The sequence below is a fragment of the Talpa europaea genome (genome assembly GCF_964194135.1).
Source record: "Talpa europaea genome assembly, chromosome: 5".
Taxonomy (NCBI): Eukaryota; Metazoa; Chordata; class Mammalia; order Eulipotyphla; family Talpidae; genus Talpa; species Talpa europaea.
Genome location: NC_140071.1, coordinates 43,834,948 through 43,852,730, shown reverse-complemented (window position 1 = coordinate 43,852,730; position 17,783 = coordinate 43,834,948). Strand labels below are relative to the sequence as shown.

The 17,783-nt window shown below is 35.7% G+C and overlaps 1 protein-coding gene across 4 annotated transcripts in view; it reads left to right on the top strand.

Annotated features, from left to right (window-relative positions):
* Nucleotides 1–17,783, top strand: part of ATG10 (autophagy related 10) — a gene marked incomplete at both ends in the record, with an annotated part of 191,628 nt that overhangs the window by 116,055 nt on the left and 57,790 nt on the right. For 2 of the 4 annotated variants that reach the window (XM_084233264.1, XM_084233261.1), the window contains one exon: nt 4,592–4,730. The exons of the other annotated variants lie outside the window; for them this stretch is intronic. In XM_084233264.1, the coding sequence (XP_084089390.1) occupies nt 4,592–4,730 (139 nt within the window). The remainder of the gene's footprint in view (nt 1–4,591; nt 4,731–17,783) is intronic. 4 annotated transcript variants of the gene reach the window in all.

The window sequence follows — 17,783 nt, the reverse complement described above, 5'->3', positions numbered from 1 at the left end:
CTTTTATTAATAGCTCTTAATATCAAATTAAATATACCTGCATCCTTTAAAAACATAAAATTATAAAATGTTAACAAAATTCTTCAAAATATTAATTTTATGGTGTCCAGAACATTAGTGCACTTAAGTATAGTAATAGGAAGTGGCATACTACAGTGTAAAGAACAGTGATTTCAGTGTCAGTAGAAATAGCTTATAGGCCTACCTGTGCCTCCGACTACCTGGGTGACCCTCCGTGGGTCTTCCTGTTGGTATTTGCAAAGGTGACTGTTGGACTAAGTGAAGTGATTCAGTTTCTTTCAGTGTTAGAATACTGTGATTCTGTATATTGGACAATGTATTGTACAATGTATCAGAATCTTTTGTTAACTTTTTGAGAATTTAAAATATTTATAAAAGTAAAACATTATATAATAATAAACACCCACGGACCCATCAAGCACCCTCAATAATCCTCTGTGGCCAGTTGTGCCCCTTGAATTCCTCTACCCCTTGACTCCTCTGCTGTGTTGTTTTTTTTTTGTTTGTTTTATTTCAAAGATTTGTTTATTTATGCATACAAGAACTGAGGTACAGGCCAGCGCTGTGGGGGTGGGGGAGGTTCTGACAGGATTCACCAGCCAGAGACAAAGAGTGGGGAGCAGAACAGGCAGACTGACTGAAATACACTGCTGAGGGGAGCAGCAGGTGAGACAGGAGAGGTCTGCTGCACCATGTGGGTTAGCTCCCTGGCCGGCCATCAAACTCTTGCTGCAGTGGCTACGGATGGCTTCACAGTGCTATGCTTAACTCTTTGTGCCACCAGGGAGGCCCTCTGCTGTGTTTTTTATTATAAAACAAAACCCATACATGAGCCTTTCTTTGTTAACATGATCCCTCTGTCATCTGTACTGTGGCACCCAAGGTCTTAGAAATTTTCTTTTGCTTTTTAACAGTCTTCAAATTGCCTCATTATTTCTTTTCATTTTTAATTGATTTTTTTATTTTTAAAACTTATTTATTTTTTTGAGAACAGAAAAGGCAGATATATTGAAATACACTGCAAAGAGAAACAGCAGGGGAGACAGGAGAGGTCTGCTGTGTCTCATTGATTTTTTTAAACATAAATAGAGACTTACATGCAGAAATAATCAGATCTATCCCAAATAACTTTTGTCCAATTTTCTCCAGTGATAGTATCTTGCAAAACTATAGTATAATTAGTATAATATCACAACCTGGTTCTTGGTGTTGATGTACTCCACCCATATTGTTCATATTTTCTGTTTTATCTGTGCTCATTTGTGTGTGTGTGTGTGTGTGTGTGTGTATTTGGTTCTACACAGTTTTATCTGTGTGTAGATTCAGGTACCCATCACCATATTCATGATACAGAAGAGTTGCATCACAAGTATTTCTCATGTTGCCCTTTAATAACCATACCCACCTCCTTTTACCATCCCTTAAAACCCAATCTGCTCTCTTTTCATTTCTAAAATGTTATATAAACAGAATCATATGTCTATAATCTTTTAGGATTGACTTTTATCACTTGCATAATTCACCAGTTTATATCAATAGCTTGTTCTTTTTATCATTAAGCGGCATGGAATGGATGTACCACAGTTTTTGTAACCATTGACTTATTGAAGAACATTTGAACTGTTGCAAGTATTTGGCTCTTCTGTATAAAACTGTTATGAACATTTGTGTACAGGTTTTTCATTTCTCTGGGATGAATGCCCAAGAGTGCAATTGGTGAGTTGTGTGGTAATTACATGTTTAGTTTCATAAGAAGCTGCCATATGGTTTTCCAGAGAGGCTGTACCATTTTATATTCCAGGCAGTAATGTATGCATGATCTAGTTTCTCTGTACCTTCACCATTTGATGGTGTCACTATGTTTTAGTTTAGCTGTTCTGATAGATGTGTAGCAATGTCTCATTCGTTTTAATTTATTTTTCCCTGATGGCTAATAATGTTGACTATCTTTTCCAAATGTTTATTTGCCATTTGTATATCATCTTTGGTGAGCTTTTGCATTTTCACTCTATTTACTTCTTTTCAGACTTTGGAGTTGCTGGTAAATTGTCTATGAAGTTTGTGATATTACAATTACATGGGAGGAAGCATGTCTGCTACTGAAATAGAAAATATTATTTACTAGGGTCCTCAGCTCTGTACTAATGTCTCTGAAAATACAAAGGTGAATATGACAAGAAACTTGGTCTTGAAGTTGTAAAACCATCTGGTACTTTTAACTGGAAAGGGAAAGAGGACATATGTAGAAATCTGAGATTTCCAAATTATATTACTTCAAGGGATGATATTTACATTGTCATAAAATAACCATGAATAATGGCAGACACAGGCCAAGGATTCGAATTCATTTCATATGAGTTATTTCTAATATACAAAGAGTTTTTATAATTCAATAGGAAAAATGCAAACTAATTATCAGAAAAATAGGCAAAAGATAAGAACAGGCATACCACAGAAAAATACAAATTACTGATAGACATGAATAGATGTTCACCTATGCTATAAATCAAGAAACTAGAAATTAAAGCAAAAAGTTGGCAGTTAAACATTCATCAAATAGGTAAAAATTAAAAGCACAAATAATTTTGGGTTTTATGGATTGTGGAAAGAGGTGCATTCACAGACATTTTGCTGGAAATAGAAGTTAGAAGTCTTTTTCTGAGATGGAGTCGCAGAATCAAATGAAATTTAAAATATACATATCCTTTGATATGGTGTTGCCACCATTAGGAAGCTGCACCATAGAAAAGCAGGTTTGTTAGAATGTGGATAAGACACTCATTGCAGCACTAACTGTAGTAACAGAGTTATATTAGCAGTAATCTAAAATAGCTAGCAATACGGAATTTTTAAAAATTGGTGCCATAGTCATACAGTGGAATACAGTAAGGTCACTCAAACAGGCCAGGTCTACAGCACTGACATGGCAGAATGTGGTAGGATGCCCATGAGTGAAAATAACAAGCATACACACACACACACACACCCCACACACACTCAGCATGATTTATTTAGGGTTTGTTTAGATAGGGTTTATTTAGATATGTGTGTGTCTAGATATGTGTTTGTAGGTCAAAATTTAAAAATCTGGAAAAATACATTGACCTGTTAAAAACAGTTCTACATCTGTGATATAGAAATGCTGGAATGAAAGGAATTATACTTTTTATTACAGGTAATTTGTTTAGTGTTTGCCATTATTTTTTCATTACAAAGATGTAATGCTTTCATGAAGTTTAGAAAGAAATTATAAAAGCTAAATAGCTCCTTTGGTCAAAAAGAAAGAAATTGCTTTAAAAGAAGATCTAGATAGCTTTGCCTAATGAAAAATTAAACATACAAACAAAACCTCTTTACTGATACAGTTTTAACTTTATGTATCTTGGAATATTTATTCAGTGATTCCTGCCTGGTTAATGCATTGTGTTTAATTGATAATGTTTACTGGTGTTTAGTGAAAAAATTCTTCTGTAAATAGCTCCAGTTGTGATTTATCTGGTATAATATCTCCCCCAATGGACTGTGAGTGGGGAATTAGTAAAGGAGATACTCATCTGAGTAGTCTGTAGCTTACTTATCTCCACAGGAAACCTTATTTCATATTGATAAAATTTGAAATCTTTCCTGTACCTCTTACCTATTGTTCATTGTTGTTGTTACTGTTTTTAATGAGAAATAGAAATGAACCAAAGCAACCTGCTTCTTTCTTTTATTCTACTAAATTAATTTCAAAGCACATTCTTCAGCCCAAATAAAAAAGTGAAGGTGGATAGAATCAGCGTCTGACTCAAGGTATCCAATTAATTACTTCCAACCGTTAAGATACATTCTTCAGAAAACCCCACACATAATAAGAAATCAACCAGTAAAGAATGAGTAGGTGAAATGTGAGCTGGCTGCAACTTTCTTTGATTATAAAACCCTTTTTAAGTTGATATTAATATTTGCCATCTACTCTATTATAAATCAAGATTTATTGTAGAACTATACCAAAGATTGCACAATAATAACGAAAACAGATTCATCTCAGGTTTTGAAATGTACCTAACAAACTCAACCTCTTGCAAAATAACTTTCTTATTCAAAATGGAACTGGGAATTGTTCAGTGCACAATGAATCATCTTTTGGCAAGTACAATAGAATCTTTAGGGACATTTCACAGCCTCTCGTTCAATTGTTAGGATGTTTTTAGCTTTCACAGGTAGGGAAGAAGATAGCTTGTATAGCCATCATCTTGTTGCTAAAATTGTACAGTAAAGATTTTTCAGAGTTGCTGTTGCACTAGATCTTTTTGCTCCCCCCCTTTCTTCTTCCTGTTTTCTCTACCCAGAGTTGCTTTGTCTTTTAAAAACAATCTGGAATTACTTACTGCTAATATTTTCTGGTTTTACTATTTACCCAGGATTCAAATGTTAAACATTAATGTGGGAAACTCCCTTTCCTTACCTCATAGCCCTATATTTATTTAACTGTTATTTTGCAAAAAGAAATCCTCATCTTTTCCTCTCCATTTTAGTGTACATTTTAAAATTGACAAACACACTTTTTTTTTTTTTCTTTTTTTCCCAGGAAGCTTTAGATTCACCCGTGGATGATTTTGAAGTGACTGAGCCTACAGCAGCAACTGAAGTGATTAAATATGAGTATCATGTCTTATATTCCTGTAGCTACCAAGTGCCCGTGCTTTACTTCAGGGCAAGCTTTTTAGGTAAGACCATGTCAGAAGCTAAATGTAAATCCATCATAGTCACACATTAAGGCAGAAAGCATATTTGGAAACTTATTTTTGAGAGGAAAAAAAAGAGTTAAAAATAAGGAAACTGGGTGAGGTAAAGGTTTTACCAGTAAATTTTCTCATGCTTTAGAAAGAATATCAAGACTTCAGAGTGAATGATATCATCCCAGGCTAAGTCTGATCTTCAGATTCTTGGCCTTGTGCCCAACATTGACTAAGCCCCCTGGCCCTTTTCTTTTCTTTAAACAAGTAGAAACAACTTAAAGCTACAATGTTTATTTACTTTTAACTTTACAGTAAAAATTTCTTTCAATCGTAAGAAGTCCCATTGACTCAATGCGCCCCCCCTCCATGCCTCCTTCCCTATTGAGAAATAATTATTTCAAGAACTGTTTATCAATTAGCTTAGGCTATACTTAAAAACAGCACTAACATTTCCTTTGGCCATCTATACATCTCCAATGCTTTAGCTTCCTGCAATGCTGTTACTCAACTCACTCTCCTTGCCAAGAAGGTGGAACACCCTGTCTCCTCCCAGGCCTTTGCTAATAAAGCTTATTTAATCAGCAACCGCATGGAGTCCTCACCCTGCAGCACAGCCCTGATTCCCTTCTTCCCATCCTCCCACTAAACGGGGTCAGCACTGCCAAGCCCTGCTGCCTGGGCCCTGGGACAAGGGAAGTTTTCTCCCCAGCCTACACCCTACCCTCTTTCTCCTTCTCTATCTGACCTTATCAGCAACATTTTGCATTTTGAACAGCCTTCTAACTTTTTCTGGATAGCTAGGACATCTGAATTTAGCCAGTGATATTTTATTTTTAATTAAAAAGTAGCTTAAGCTGCTTTGAATGTGTATTTGGTAGATTTAATCACTTGCTGCCTTATATTGTTTAATGGTCTCTAATTTTGCAGTGTTGGGGGTTTAACAAGCACTTAGGATTTAAAACACAAGAACAAATTCTCATAGACTCCCTGGTGAGAAGATTTTAATCTGAGGTGCAGTTCCTAAGAACTGACAATTTGGGGTAAATTTTCAACATGGGACATGGGGAATTGAGGACACTGATGGTTCACCAATACACAAACTCTTGCTGCAGATTTATCCTTAGGATTATTGCAGGCCTTTAAAACACTCCTTTATTGGAGTTCTATTTGGTTTGGAACTCAGAGGTTGAAGGAGGTTCTTGTCAGTGAGATGTACTATACTAAAATGCAGAAGGAGATCTGTTTATTTATCGGGGTGGGGAGAAAATATCTGTCTTGGTTTTGCTTTGCAGCTGCCCTACCCAGCACCTTCTCAATTCAAAGACATGTGGAAGCTGCAGGTAGAGGGAAGAGGACACTATTTCTTCAATACTGTACTTCCATATAATTAGTATTCACCATAAGCAGTTAATCACCAGAGAAGAGCTCCCAGAGACAAAACAAGTTGTTTAGCTTGTCAGCATTAGGGAATCGGAGGTGTTGAAACATGACTGCTTCTAGCTGGAAGTGGGTCTTGCCCAGGCCGGCGATGAGCTCATAGCGTGCTTTGCTCTTGTGTGCCAACAGCTCCCCCTACAGGACAGCACAGAAATTGTTCTTGCAAGTCCAATGCTATTTTCATATTTGTGTACTTCTAAGATCTTTCTTTCATGATGGTTTTCTATTTCTTTAATAAAAAAAAAAAACCCTAGCATTCACGGATGCTACTTCTATACTTATAATATCCCTTATAAGTTATAGTTAATTTATAGTTAATAACGGAAAACCAAAACATTTGTTTTATGGAAGCTTTCCTGTTCTTCAACCCTCCCCATTCTGTGTGGTATAGAGTGAGTAGTAGGAATTTTTAATTCCATAATTAATTTGATGTTTGTTCAGGTATACGAAAATATCAAATTGAAATTTTGCAAAACATACTGAATGTTTTGTTGTAGCAAAAACATGAAAAATGATTCTTCTTTTTATCAGATTGTATTAACTAATTTTCTTTTTTCTACCTAGCTTAACCTAATGGGTGTTCAAAAAATATATCGCCCTGGACTTATAATTTTTTATATAGTAGTCCTCTCAATCAATTCCCTTTTCTGAGATGAATAATTACTTTGGTCCTTTATTTGTTAAACAAATGTATGTCAGTGTGGTGAATGGATTCCTAACTCTTCCTCTTATTCCAGGTCCAGATTTTTCTTTGTCTCATTCCATGAGAGTTTCGACCTAGAAAGAGGATGACTATAAAATTTCTTGCCCAGGGGTCTTTTTTTTTTTTTTTGGTTGCTTCAAAAATAGTTCATTTAGCCTTGTTTTTGACAGATATTTAGAATTTCTTTTGAATTGAATTCTTACTAAAAATTAGTTTCCCTGCTTTCCTCTGTATTTTCTTGTATATCTCTACTTTGAAGGAAAAGCAAGTAGTAAGAGGTTCTTATTTAAATTGACATTACCTATTATTTCATCAGCTGACTTAGATTCCAGAAATCTTTATTCTGTGGACTGTGATTTCCCCTTATCCTCTGTATTGTTTACTGTCCACCAGCCTAACTGCTGCTTAAGACTCAGAAAAACATACCACTGTTCTTGTCACTCCTGTGTCTTATATTACTCTGCACCATGTCACATTTGTATCATATATCATTTCTCAAGTTGCACTACAACAGAATTATTTGTCTAATTGTTCACTATAAAGTGGTAAACTAGAACGGAGGACTTTAAGGTAAAAAGAGGGAGAAAAGGAAATTAATATAGACTACCTACAACCTACGAAGTAATAAACATGGTTGTGTGTGAGTTTGTGTGTGTGTGTGTAGTAGTAGTAGTAGTAGTAGTAGTAGTAGTAGTAGATCTCTGTCTTATATACTATTTATCTCACTCATTTTGATATCCACAGTATCTGCCATGGCAAAGCATCAACATGAATTTATTGAATGAACCAAAATGAGGCATTTCTAAACATTTTTTTGAATGTAGTCCAAAGGAAAAAACATTTGGGGGTGCCTTATTTGAAATGTCTTATGGGTTTTAAGGAAGGAAGTAATGCTGTTGTTTCCAGGAGACCAGGACCCAGAACTTCTGTCTGCATTTTGAGACTGCATTTTACTTCTGGTTCCTTTTCATTTCTGCTACTTGGTTCACAGGAGCTCAGTTTCCTAAAAGTAACATGGATTTAAGAGAAGAAATTAGTCCTTCCCAAAGTTCTTTTTCCCCCAAACTATTTTGCCATTTTAGCTTTGGTTGAGGTGGTAGGACATAGTTAATACCATTTGCTACCCAGCAAGATAAGAGATAATTGCACTTATATCAATTAATAATAAATAGTTAAATAATAATAAATGTTTGCATGGTGCTTTGTCATTTATGAAGTCCATTCTCAGATAACATTGGCATCTTCAAGTGCCCACTATTACCTCAACCTCACTAATTTTGAAGCGTGCTGTGTTGAAGAATTATTTGTATCATGCCAAATGCTTGCACCCACTCCCCATCATTCCATCATTTTTTTTTAATGTCCTGTCATTCTTTTTGTAGGCTCGCGCTTGGTCAAAAACTAATGGAATATGTTAGAAGTGGTTAAAAAAAAAACCCTAGTCATATACATAATGACTTTTGGCTTCACTAGACTCTGAAACTTACATATTTTCCTCTTTTATTACAATTAGAGATTTCTATATTTACTTCAGCCTGAATTCTGATTTATTTCTTCCTTGTCTCTTTTCTTTGTTCTCAATCTCTTTTGAAAAATAGACCAAGTGGTTCTTCTCATTTTTAAAATATTTAATTCTTTGTTTGACATATGGCTTCTTCTTGGAAACTGTTTTGGCATATTTCTTTAATTAGTCAGAAGGGCCACTTTTCAATAAGAGGGGAACATTTTTCCATGCAGCAACTGAATGTCTGTTCCATCTGGAGATTCATTCTATTACTTGTCCAAGGAGTAAGAGTATAGAATTAAAAATATGGCCAAATAGTTCATGTAGAAGATTGGCCCACTTATTATACATTTTAATGATGGTCATGGAGAAATAGGGTGAATGAATTAGCCAAAGAATAATTGCTTTTCAAAGGCAGCATTAATTGAACCAAGATAAAGGCTGACACAAAGAACAAATGATGCAAAGTTTGAAATTAGAGTAGTGTATGATATGAATCATCAAGCAGGAGGAAGAAGAGTCTTGTTCATGGTCTGGAACAAGAGGAAATCTTTGGTATGCAGAATAGAGAATGCCAGGAATAAAGGGGATTGGTGGAAATTGGAGGGAAAAAGTAAAATATCCATAACTGTCCAACATTTTGCTGGAAGTAACAGGATGGCTTTTTGGAAGATGGAAAAGCTCTGGAGAAAGCGTGAGTGGCAAGTTGTGGGGCTGGAGAGAGCATGGTATATTTGGGGGACTAGTTTGGAAGAGGGGTTTCCTTAAAATAAATTTGGGAGGGCCTCCCCAGTGGCGCAGCGGTTGAGCGCTGGATTGCAAAGCTGCCCGCAGCCTCTGCAGTGCCGCTTAGATCCCCGGCCACCGGCGAGGGTCCAACAGGGCGCGCAGACCTCTCCTGCCGCCCGCTGCTCCCCACAGCAGTGTACTTCGTGGGTCTGCCTGTTCTGTTCCCCACTCTGGCTCTGGTGAATTCTCTCACCCTCCCGTGCTTTTGACTGTACCCAGTGCTTGTATAAATAAATAAATAAATAGATAGATAAATAAATAAATAAATAAATAAATAAATCTTTTTAAAAAAAAGATAAATTGGGGAAATAATGGCTGAAAATATATGTTGAGATGAAGTTATGGAAGAGATCATGGATCATTTTTCCTCATGCAGGAAACCTTACTATAGATTTCTTGGACTATGGAGGGTTTTGCTCTCCATAAGGAGGAAACATTATTTTGCTTACTCTTGGCAAAATGAGCCCTGTTTTTTACATGCATAAGTGCCTACTGTGTGCATAGCACTAAAACAATTTATTTTTAATGTGCAAAAAAAAAATCAGCATCCTACTTGAAACTATAACCATTTAGTGCTTTTCTCCTCCTTTGAAATAGCATAACTTTTAGGTTTGAAGTATATAAAGAGAAAAAAGAAAATACGAAGAATGGAATTTTTAGGAAGTAAGTCTGGCTTTTTTGACATTGTTAGCATTACTAGTTTTTATAATAACCTTTTAGAGAAAATGAGCTAGAAAAAATTTATTTTTAGGGAAAAATTACCTTTGCTAGTACAGTAAGAGTTAAGGTAGCTTGCTGAACAAGAGAAAAATAAGGTGGATTCAAGAGGTACTTAAAGACCGAAGGAAAAATGATCTAGTTAATTGTTACAAAGAGCAGAAAATAGAAAATGATTTGACAGATAATTTAATTTAGAGTCTTATTTAATTGTAGAAAATCTTTAAGAAAGTTCACTTGTTTCTTATATTTATATAAACTGCTGCTGGTAAGTCTAGCCAGAGTCACATTAATGAAATGGAAGATGAATTTTGGTAGATTAAAAAGAAATTCTAGAGATTGAAATGAAATTTGAAGAACAAACAGGGAACGTTATTTAAAAATTATGAAAATTATTTAGCTAATACAAATATATTCAAGCTGAAAGTCCAAATGATAGTAGAAATTCAATAAAAATTATTTGTTGAGCCATGTAAGTCTTTGTAACATTGCGGGGAATTAGGTTAGAGGTAGGATGCTATGTTAGAACACACACAGGACAGAATCTCATTGAAAATTAAGTCCTGACTTTGAAATGTCTTAAAGAAAAGGTACTGAAGAAAAATGAAACAAAACTATAGGAATAACTAATTAGCCAAAAGGTTTATCCTAATCTGTGTTAGTACAAAACACCACATCACAAAAAACAACAGTTTTTAAGTGGATCCAGAGGTTAAAAAAGAGGGCATTAAAGATACATAAATTCATTTTCCCTCATGCAGGAAACCTTACTATAGATTTCTTGGACTATGGAGGGTTTTGCTCTCCATAAGGAAGAAACATTACTTTGCTTACTCTTGGCAAAATGAGCCCTGTTTGTTACATGCATAAGTGCCTACTCTGTGCATAGCACTAAAACAGTTTATTTTTAATGTGCAAAAGAAATCAGCATCCTACTTGAAACTATAACCATTTAGTGCTTTTCTCCTCCTTTGAAATAGCATAACTCTTAGGAGTTGTGCTAGGTGGAGACTACATTTTTCATGGGAAGGGGACTAAGCTGGATGGGTAGTTGAGATGCTGTGTATGTATCAAAGGTGTGGGTTCTGGGAATATGAAGGTGTAAAGAAAGCCAGGAGTCCAGAATGCTGAATCCTGGGATACCAACCTAAGAGACTGAGCATACTTTGGATAAGATTGAAGGTGGAGTGTCTTCTGATTTAGAACCAGCAGACTCAATGTTATAGTCAGTCATCTGATGATATGGTCCTCGAAGCTCTTTTTTTTTTTTTTTAAAGATTTATTTATACATACAAGAGCTTGGGTATAGGCCAGAAGTGTGTGTGGGGGGGGCGGGGTGAGAGGTTCACCAGAGACAGTGGGGAACAGAACAGGCAGACTGACGAAACATAATGCTGAAGGGAGCAGCGGACGAGGCAGGAGAGATCTTGCGCGCCATGTGGGTTGCTCCCTGACCAGTCAGGGGATTGAACTCATGCTGTAGGGGCTGCAGACAGCTTCATAGGTTGCGTCTTAACCCCTTGCGCCACCAGGGAGGCACTTTTTTTTTTTTTTTAAGATTTATTTATTTATGTATGCAGGAACTGGGGTATAGGCCAGTGGTGGGGGGTCGAGAGGATTCACCAGAGACAGGAGCAGAACTGGGTGAAATACACTGCTGAGGGGAGCAGCGGATGAAACAGGGGAGGTCTGCTGTGCCATATGGGTTAGCTCCCTGGCCAGGGATCGAATTTGTGCTGCAGTGCCTGGCGATGGCTTGATAGCGCTGACTTTAACCCCTGCACCATCAGGGAGGCCCAGTTCTCCAAGTTCTTGGTGAGTGGTGATATCTTAGGGTTGGTGTCCCGGGTATTCTGTGGACCCAGTGTTGCTACCCTTTTAATGGTTTCTGGTTAAGAGACTTGTAAGGAACTTCTGCTTCCTAGTAGAATCTAGTACTTCTACTAGGTTAAATGTTTCATTTAAATGAGAGCTTATAGCAGCATTTGTATTATTGTAAAATTTTTTAATGTGTGGACATATTTCTAAAAAAAATAGATTGTAACATACATAAACTTTCTAATGTAATTAAAGGACAGCTCACATTTATTTTTATGCTCAAAATTAGAGAAAAAATATTTAACATATTAAACATTTGGGTTGATAAATTTGAAAATAGATTATTATTAAGCAAGGATTTTTATACCATTTATTTGGGCTATGTTATTTAGGTATTCTTGGTTGCAAATAGTGGAAACTGAGCATGATAGCAGAAAAAGAACTTATTGGAAGGATCAATCATAGGGTCAACTGAAGGCATGGAAAGATGACATAAGGGAATAGCTACTTTCTTTGGCTTTACTGGTGTGGAACAAGGCTTTCCTTCACACTTATTTGAGAATTTTTCTCCCAAACTGGATGTATGTTTGGGTATTGAAACATCACATAAACTATAGCTTCATCTACTTAGTGGTATGGCTTTTTATTTGAGTTTTTAAAAAATAAAAATGTAAAACTTTTAACCAGTTGTTAAATTATAATTCAGTCTTTATTCTTAATAACAGTGTTATTTGCTCTAGCAATAGTGCTGTTTGTTCATTTATTTAACCATTGGAAAATACTTATGTACTAGGCATGCAGATGTTTCCAAAACATTGTCACAAGGAGGATATGTTCAGAATGATAATAGAGGTTAAAAAATTTGCACCAGGTAGAGAAATAGAATGGTGGTTGCCAGGCTGGGGGTGTGAGAAATGGGGAGATGTTGGTCGTAGGGTACACATTTTCAGTTATAAGATGACTACGTTCTAAAAATCGAAAGTTCAGCATGGAAACTATGGTCAGTTGAAAGTTCTTAAGAGAGATTTTCAATGTTGACCGCCCCCTCCAGACACTCACAAAGGTAACTATGTAAGGCAATTGATGCCTTAACTAACCTTATTGTGGTCATCATTCCCAAGATACATATAAATCAAATCATAATGTTGTACAACTTAAGTTTACACACTATATTCATTATATCACAATAAAGCTGGGTGAGGGGGAGCAGAAATTGTCATCAGGCCTCAAAGGGCTGAGATATTTTGAACTGGGTCTTCAAAAGAGGCCTTGGCTAAACTTGGGATTTGTCCATGCATTGATGAGGGGAAGGACAGGCCAGGCATAGTAAGAAATAAAGGAAAAGCAAAATTCTCCAGACCTCTGGGTAGGCAGTGTTAGTGGACACTACTAATGGGAACAACAATAGCACAGCTAATTTGCTGTATCACCTGGTAGTGTGTAAGGAGTTCCTGGATACAGAGACATATAGGTAGTGATGTTAAGTGCAGGGAGTCTGGAGTTAGAGGCCCTTACTTCTTATTCCTAACTCTGCTACTTGCTAACTGTGTGGCCTTGGGGAAGTTACTGAACATGTTCTTTTGTTTCTTTCATCATCTGAAAAAACTGATAGAATGGTGATACCTACTTCGCAGAGTTTTGAGGTATGTGAGGTGATATGTGAAATTGGACTTATCACATCATACCTCTCAATAATGCTGTTATGTATCTTGATCCTCACAATAACACGTAAGATAGCAGCTGTTATTATAGTGTCCTCATGCACAAACAGAAAATCAAATGCTCAGAAGAATTAGCTTGTTTATTCAAGGGTATATGAAAACTAGGCTGTTGAGATTCAAACTGTGTAGCCCATTTTCTTCCCTGCATGATGCAATAATCAAAATTTAAGAAACATGAATTCAAATAATTAATTGATGTTATATATATAAGTAAAAAGAATTTGCTGTAATCTTTATGTTTGTAATCTTCGTTCAGATTTCCTGTGATTAGTATATACTATGTTAAAAATGTATATAGGTATAAATAAATATTATACAATCAGCCAGCATATTAGTAGATATGAATGTACATGAACAATTAACACTCATTTCATATCACAATGTAATTTTCTCACTGAAGCAAAAATGAATTTTCCCCTTTGGTGGAGCATCATCTCTGCCTTACTGTGGAGTATGACATGAATTTTTATATCTTTCAAAGCTCTCTTGAAGACAGTATATTGAATAATGACATATTTCATTGTGAAAAATCCACTCTTTCCTTTTCATTTCTAGTGATCACATTCAGAACATTATTCTTAAACTTATTCTAAATAATTTATACTCTCTCATCTTCGTTTTAGGAATTACAGAGTTTTAGTGAAACCATGCACAATAGGATAAAGGTGACTTCGGCAAATTTGCACTAGTTAGGTAGTGCTAGTGAAATATCTCTTGCTGTTATTTGATTCATGAAAACTAATAGCCCTGAGAAATTTAATTTAGAAAGCTGCACATTTTGAGTAATATATGGATTACTTGACATGTAGGTTATTATTCAATTGAGAGATTTTATATGAAAATGTTAAATTAAATGCTACTGGCAGTTGCTAAAGATTGTACTTTTTAATTATTCTATTTTTCATCCAATGTCTCTTTCTCTTTTGTCATTGACATTTAGGTTGCTGACAGAATGTTACGTTGGCTCAATTGTGCATTATCATTCTAGGTAATAGAGACACATAGTAGGCACTTAGTATACTAACACTTATTAAATAAATAGCCATGATTTACTGTGCTTACTTTGCAGGTTGCTGCTAAAATTATTATGGTTTCTACCTCAGTATTTCAAGTATGTGAGGGATTTTTCTGAGCTTTCCAGCCTCAATGTGATTAATGAGATTTCTAAGCATGTTAAAATTGATGCTATCGAATACCTTGGGTCTGAAACTAGGGAGTTGTTGATTGAGTGTGCTTATGTCTCCTCTGACTGAGGCCAAATAGAATAAAATAGACCATCTTGACACGGTTTAAACTTTCTGATTGAAGAGATGAACTGAACATGAAGGCACATAATAATGTCTCTTCACCACTTGTTTCTGCCCACATTTTTCTTTTAAGTTAAATGTTTGAGCCTCATTTTCATAAATAAATATGTACAAAGTTATAAAATTCTTTAAATTTCCTCCATATTTAAGTTGTTTTATGATGTGGTTCTATGTTTGACTAAGTTCAATGATTTCAGTGGATTTTCTGAAGACTCCTTTTTGTTTTTGAAATACTAAGCATTACAGTCATTTAAAAATATTTTTTCAAATGACGACAGTATATGGGACAGTTTTGACAATATTGCTGATACTTTGTTTTTGTGTAGAACATCTCAAAACAAACTTTGGTATGTCTTTACTCATGAAGGTGTGAGTTATGAAGAAGCAAGCCAAGGATGAAGGTATAGGCAGAAGATCTCACATCATACATCATTAAATCATTCTTCTCATGTGAGAGACAAAGCTATTAATCATATCTTCTGTTGTGTAAATGGTCATCCGGAACTGGAGAGATTGACACCGTTATCAAAGTAGCGTGCATACAAGCACGCATAACCAGCATCCATATGTGTTTTTGAACAGTTGCTTAAATGCATCAGAGAAAGCAGTCACATCCATTTACTTGGAACACACTGTTCTCTTTGTAGCAAGCAGTTAGTTAGCATTCTTACAAACGCACGTATAGGAATATCATGCATCTTTTTTATGTTTTGGAGTTATTTTTAACTCCTTATATTGTCTATTTTAAGCTGATCACTTCATTTTTTAATTCCCGTATTCTAAGATGTTGATTTTTTTCTTTAAATTTGGTTGACTGAAAACTTATGGCATATACTCTTAACTCTAGCATCAAATATAGTGAAAATATTCTATACCATTTGTCCTGGGTCTCTCCACTTTGTTGCTAGGCTGCTGATTATTGTATCTGTACAGATATTTCCAGCAGAGTATGCAGGTTTTTGAGAGTGGTAATATCGAAACCATTTACTCCATCTTTAGATTGTTGATGAAAGTATTCTACGGATTAAAAATCATTACGTACCAGATATTACATCCACCATTCTTCTCTTTGGGTGAAAAAACTTTCTTTGTCCTAGAGAAAATAAAGTTAAGAAGGGAGATCTTACATTTATTCAATAGATTTAGGAACTGTCTGCAATGTGTGAGGGAGGCTTGGGGCTGCAAGGACCTGGTAGAAATACAGACATCACCTCTCCTTCTCCCACCACTTCTTGCTCCTTGGAGGCAGCATGGAATAGTAGGAGGAGCACTGAATTGTGAGAGTCCTGAGACCTGAATTCCAGCCTCTGTGCTGACGTGAACAGACTGCCTAATTTTGGTAGATATATATTTTTGCCTTATTTATGAAATTAGTAATTATACCCACTTTAACATTTTATATGATCCTATAACTTGATTTCTTCTAACTTGGACATCTAAAAATTATTCTAAAAGCATATTATCTTTTTGTAATTTGACTATTTCATTTACTGTTTGACACTGAAGTCCTTAAGTTCCCACTCCCTTCTCCACGCACACACAGACACACACACACACACGCAGTCACGTGTGCATGTGCGTGTGAGTACATGCATCTTGAAGATGTGTAGAGCTTATCTTAAGGGCAAAGTTTGGCCCTACTCTGTAAATGTGTTCAGAAAACAATATAACACAGATACCGAAGGCAGCTTGTTTTTAACTTGTAACTAAACATGACATTCAAATGTTAATTGGATGAATAAATCTTGTTCATTTTACAGACATGAAAATGTCAATGGAATAAAACTATTTATCACAAGATAATAGTCTCCTGCCGTCAGATAAATGCCAAGATGAAGATACTTATTGAAAATGTATCAAAATATTCTATTGCTATTTATTGAAAATAAAGGTTGAGGAAAAGTTCAACTTTTCAGGTCAAACAGGAGAAATGCCCTGCTTACAGTATTAGTGTATTATTATATCAAACACAATGTGCATGTTATAGAAACAAGAGAAAATTCTAAGAAATAACAATGAAGAAATGAATCTTTTAGCTTTACATATGAGAATTACTGGAATGTACAATGGGAGCCAGGAAGAGATAGCTTATTGTAAGCCTGACATGGTCCTGGGTGTGTTCACTGATGTAAACCTCAGAAGTACAAGATTTGCAAAGGATTATTATCTGCATTTTACAGGTAAAGTTAAAAGAAAAATATCTTGTAGTCAAGTGGAGAGTAAGTTCAAGGTTATCCTGGACTTCAAATCTACTGATCTTTCCACACCACATGTCTGCTTTATACTATCTTAGTGAGTACAGTAACTCAATTGGGGTGTGTGTGTGCGTGTGTGTGTGTGTGTAGATTATTCCCCCAAGTGTTGTTGCATTTGATGATCAACATTTTTTGTTTTTGTTTTTGTTTTTGATTTAGTGATTTAATATACTGACAAGTCTTCTTCAGGTGATATTGTCCACTTGCCTAAGGGAAAGAGCATACCCATAGGTACTGAGGATTTGGTAGCTCTAACTGGGCCACATAGCACTAAATTCTAGCAGTAAGACCACCTTTCCAGCAAAGTGTGGTTTGAAAGTCTGTAGTTAATGCCCTATTCCTCCTTTCTTTTCTGAACTTAAATATCTGTTTGTTCACTTTGCTTTTCTTGCGCCACATTTTCATGTCTTTGTGTAAAATAGGTTATTTTGGTGATTCTGAATAAGGGTGAATAATTGAGTTGTTTAAACAAAAAAAAGAATGAGTGTTCACTACATCTTTTGCTAATCTCTATATGCCAAATCCTTCTCCTGTCCTTTCACCCCCTAACTATCCCCTTTTTCACTTGCCATAAGCAGTGGGTATTAATGTCTCCTCCTCTGGACTTTCACATAATTGCCTTTTTCCTTTGGCATCGACCAAAGGAAAGCGTTTTAGTGGTTCATATACTGTTGATATACTTCTTGTTGTTTCTCTGATAGATGGTGGGCTCCTTATTTGAAGAAATTGTATGTTTTCCCTCTCTCTATTCTCCCTGGTATCCAACAGAGTGATTTGAGCATTACAGGTA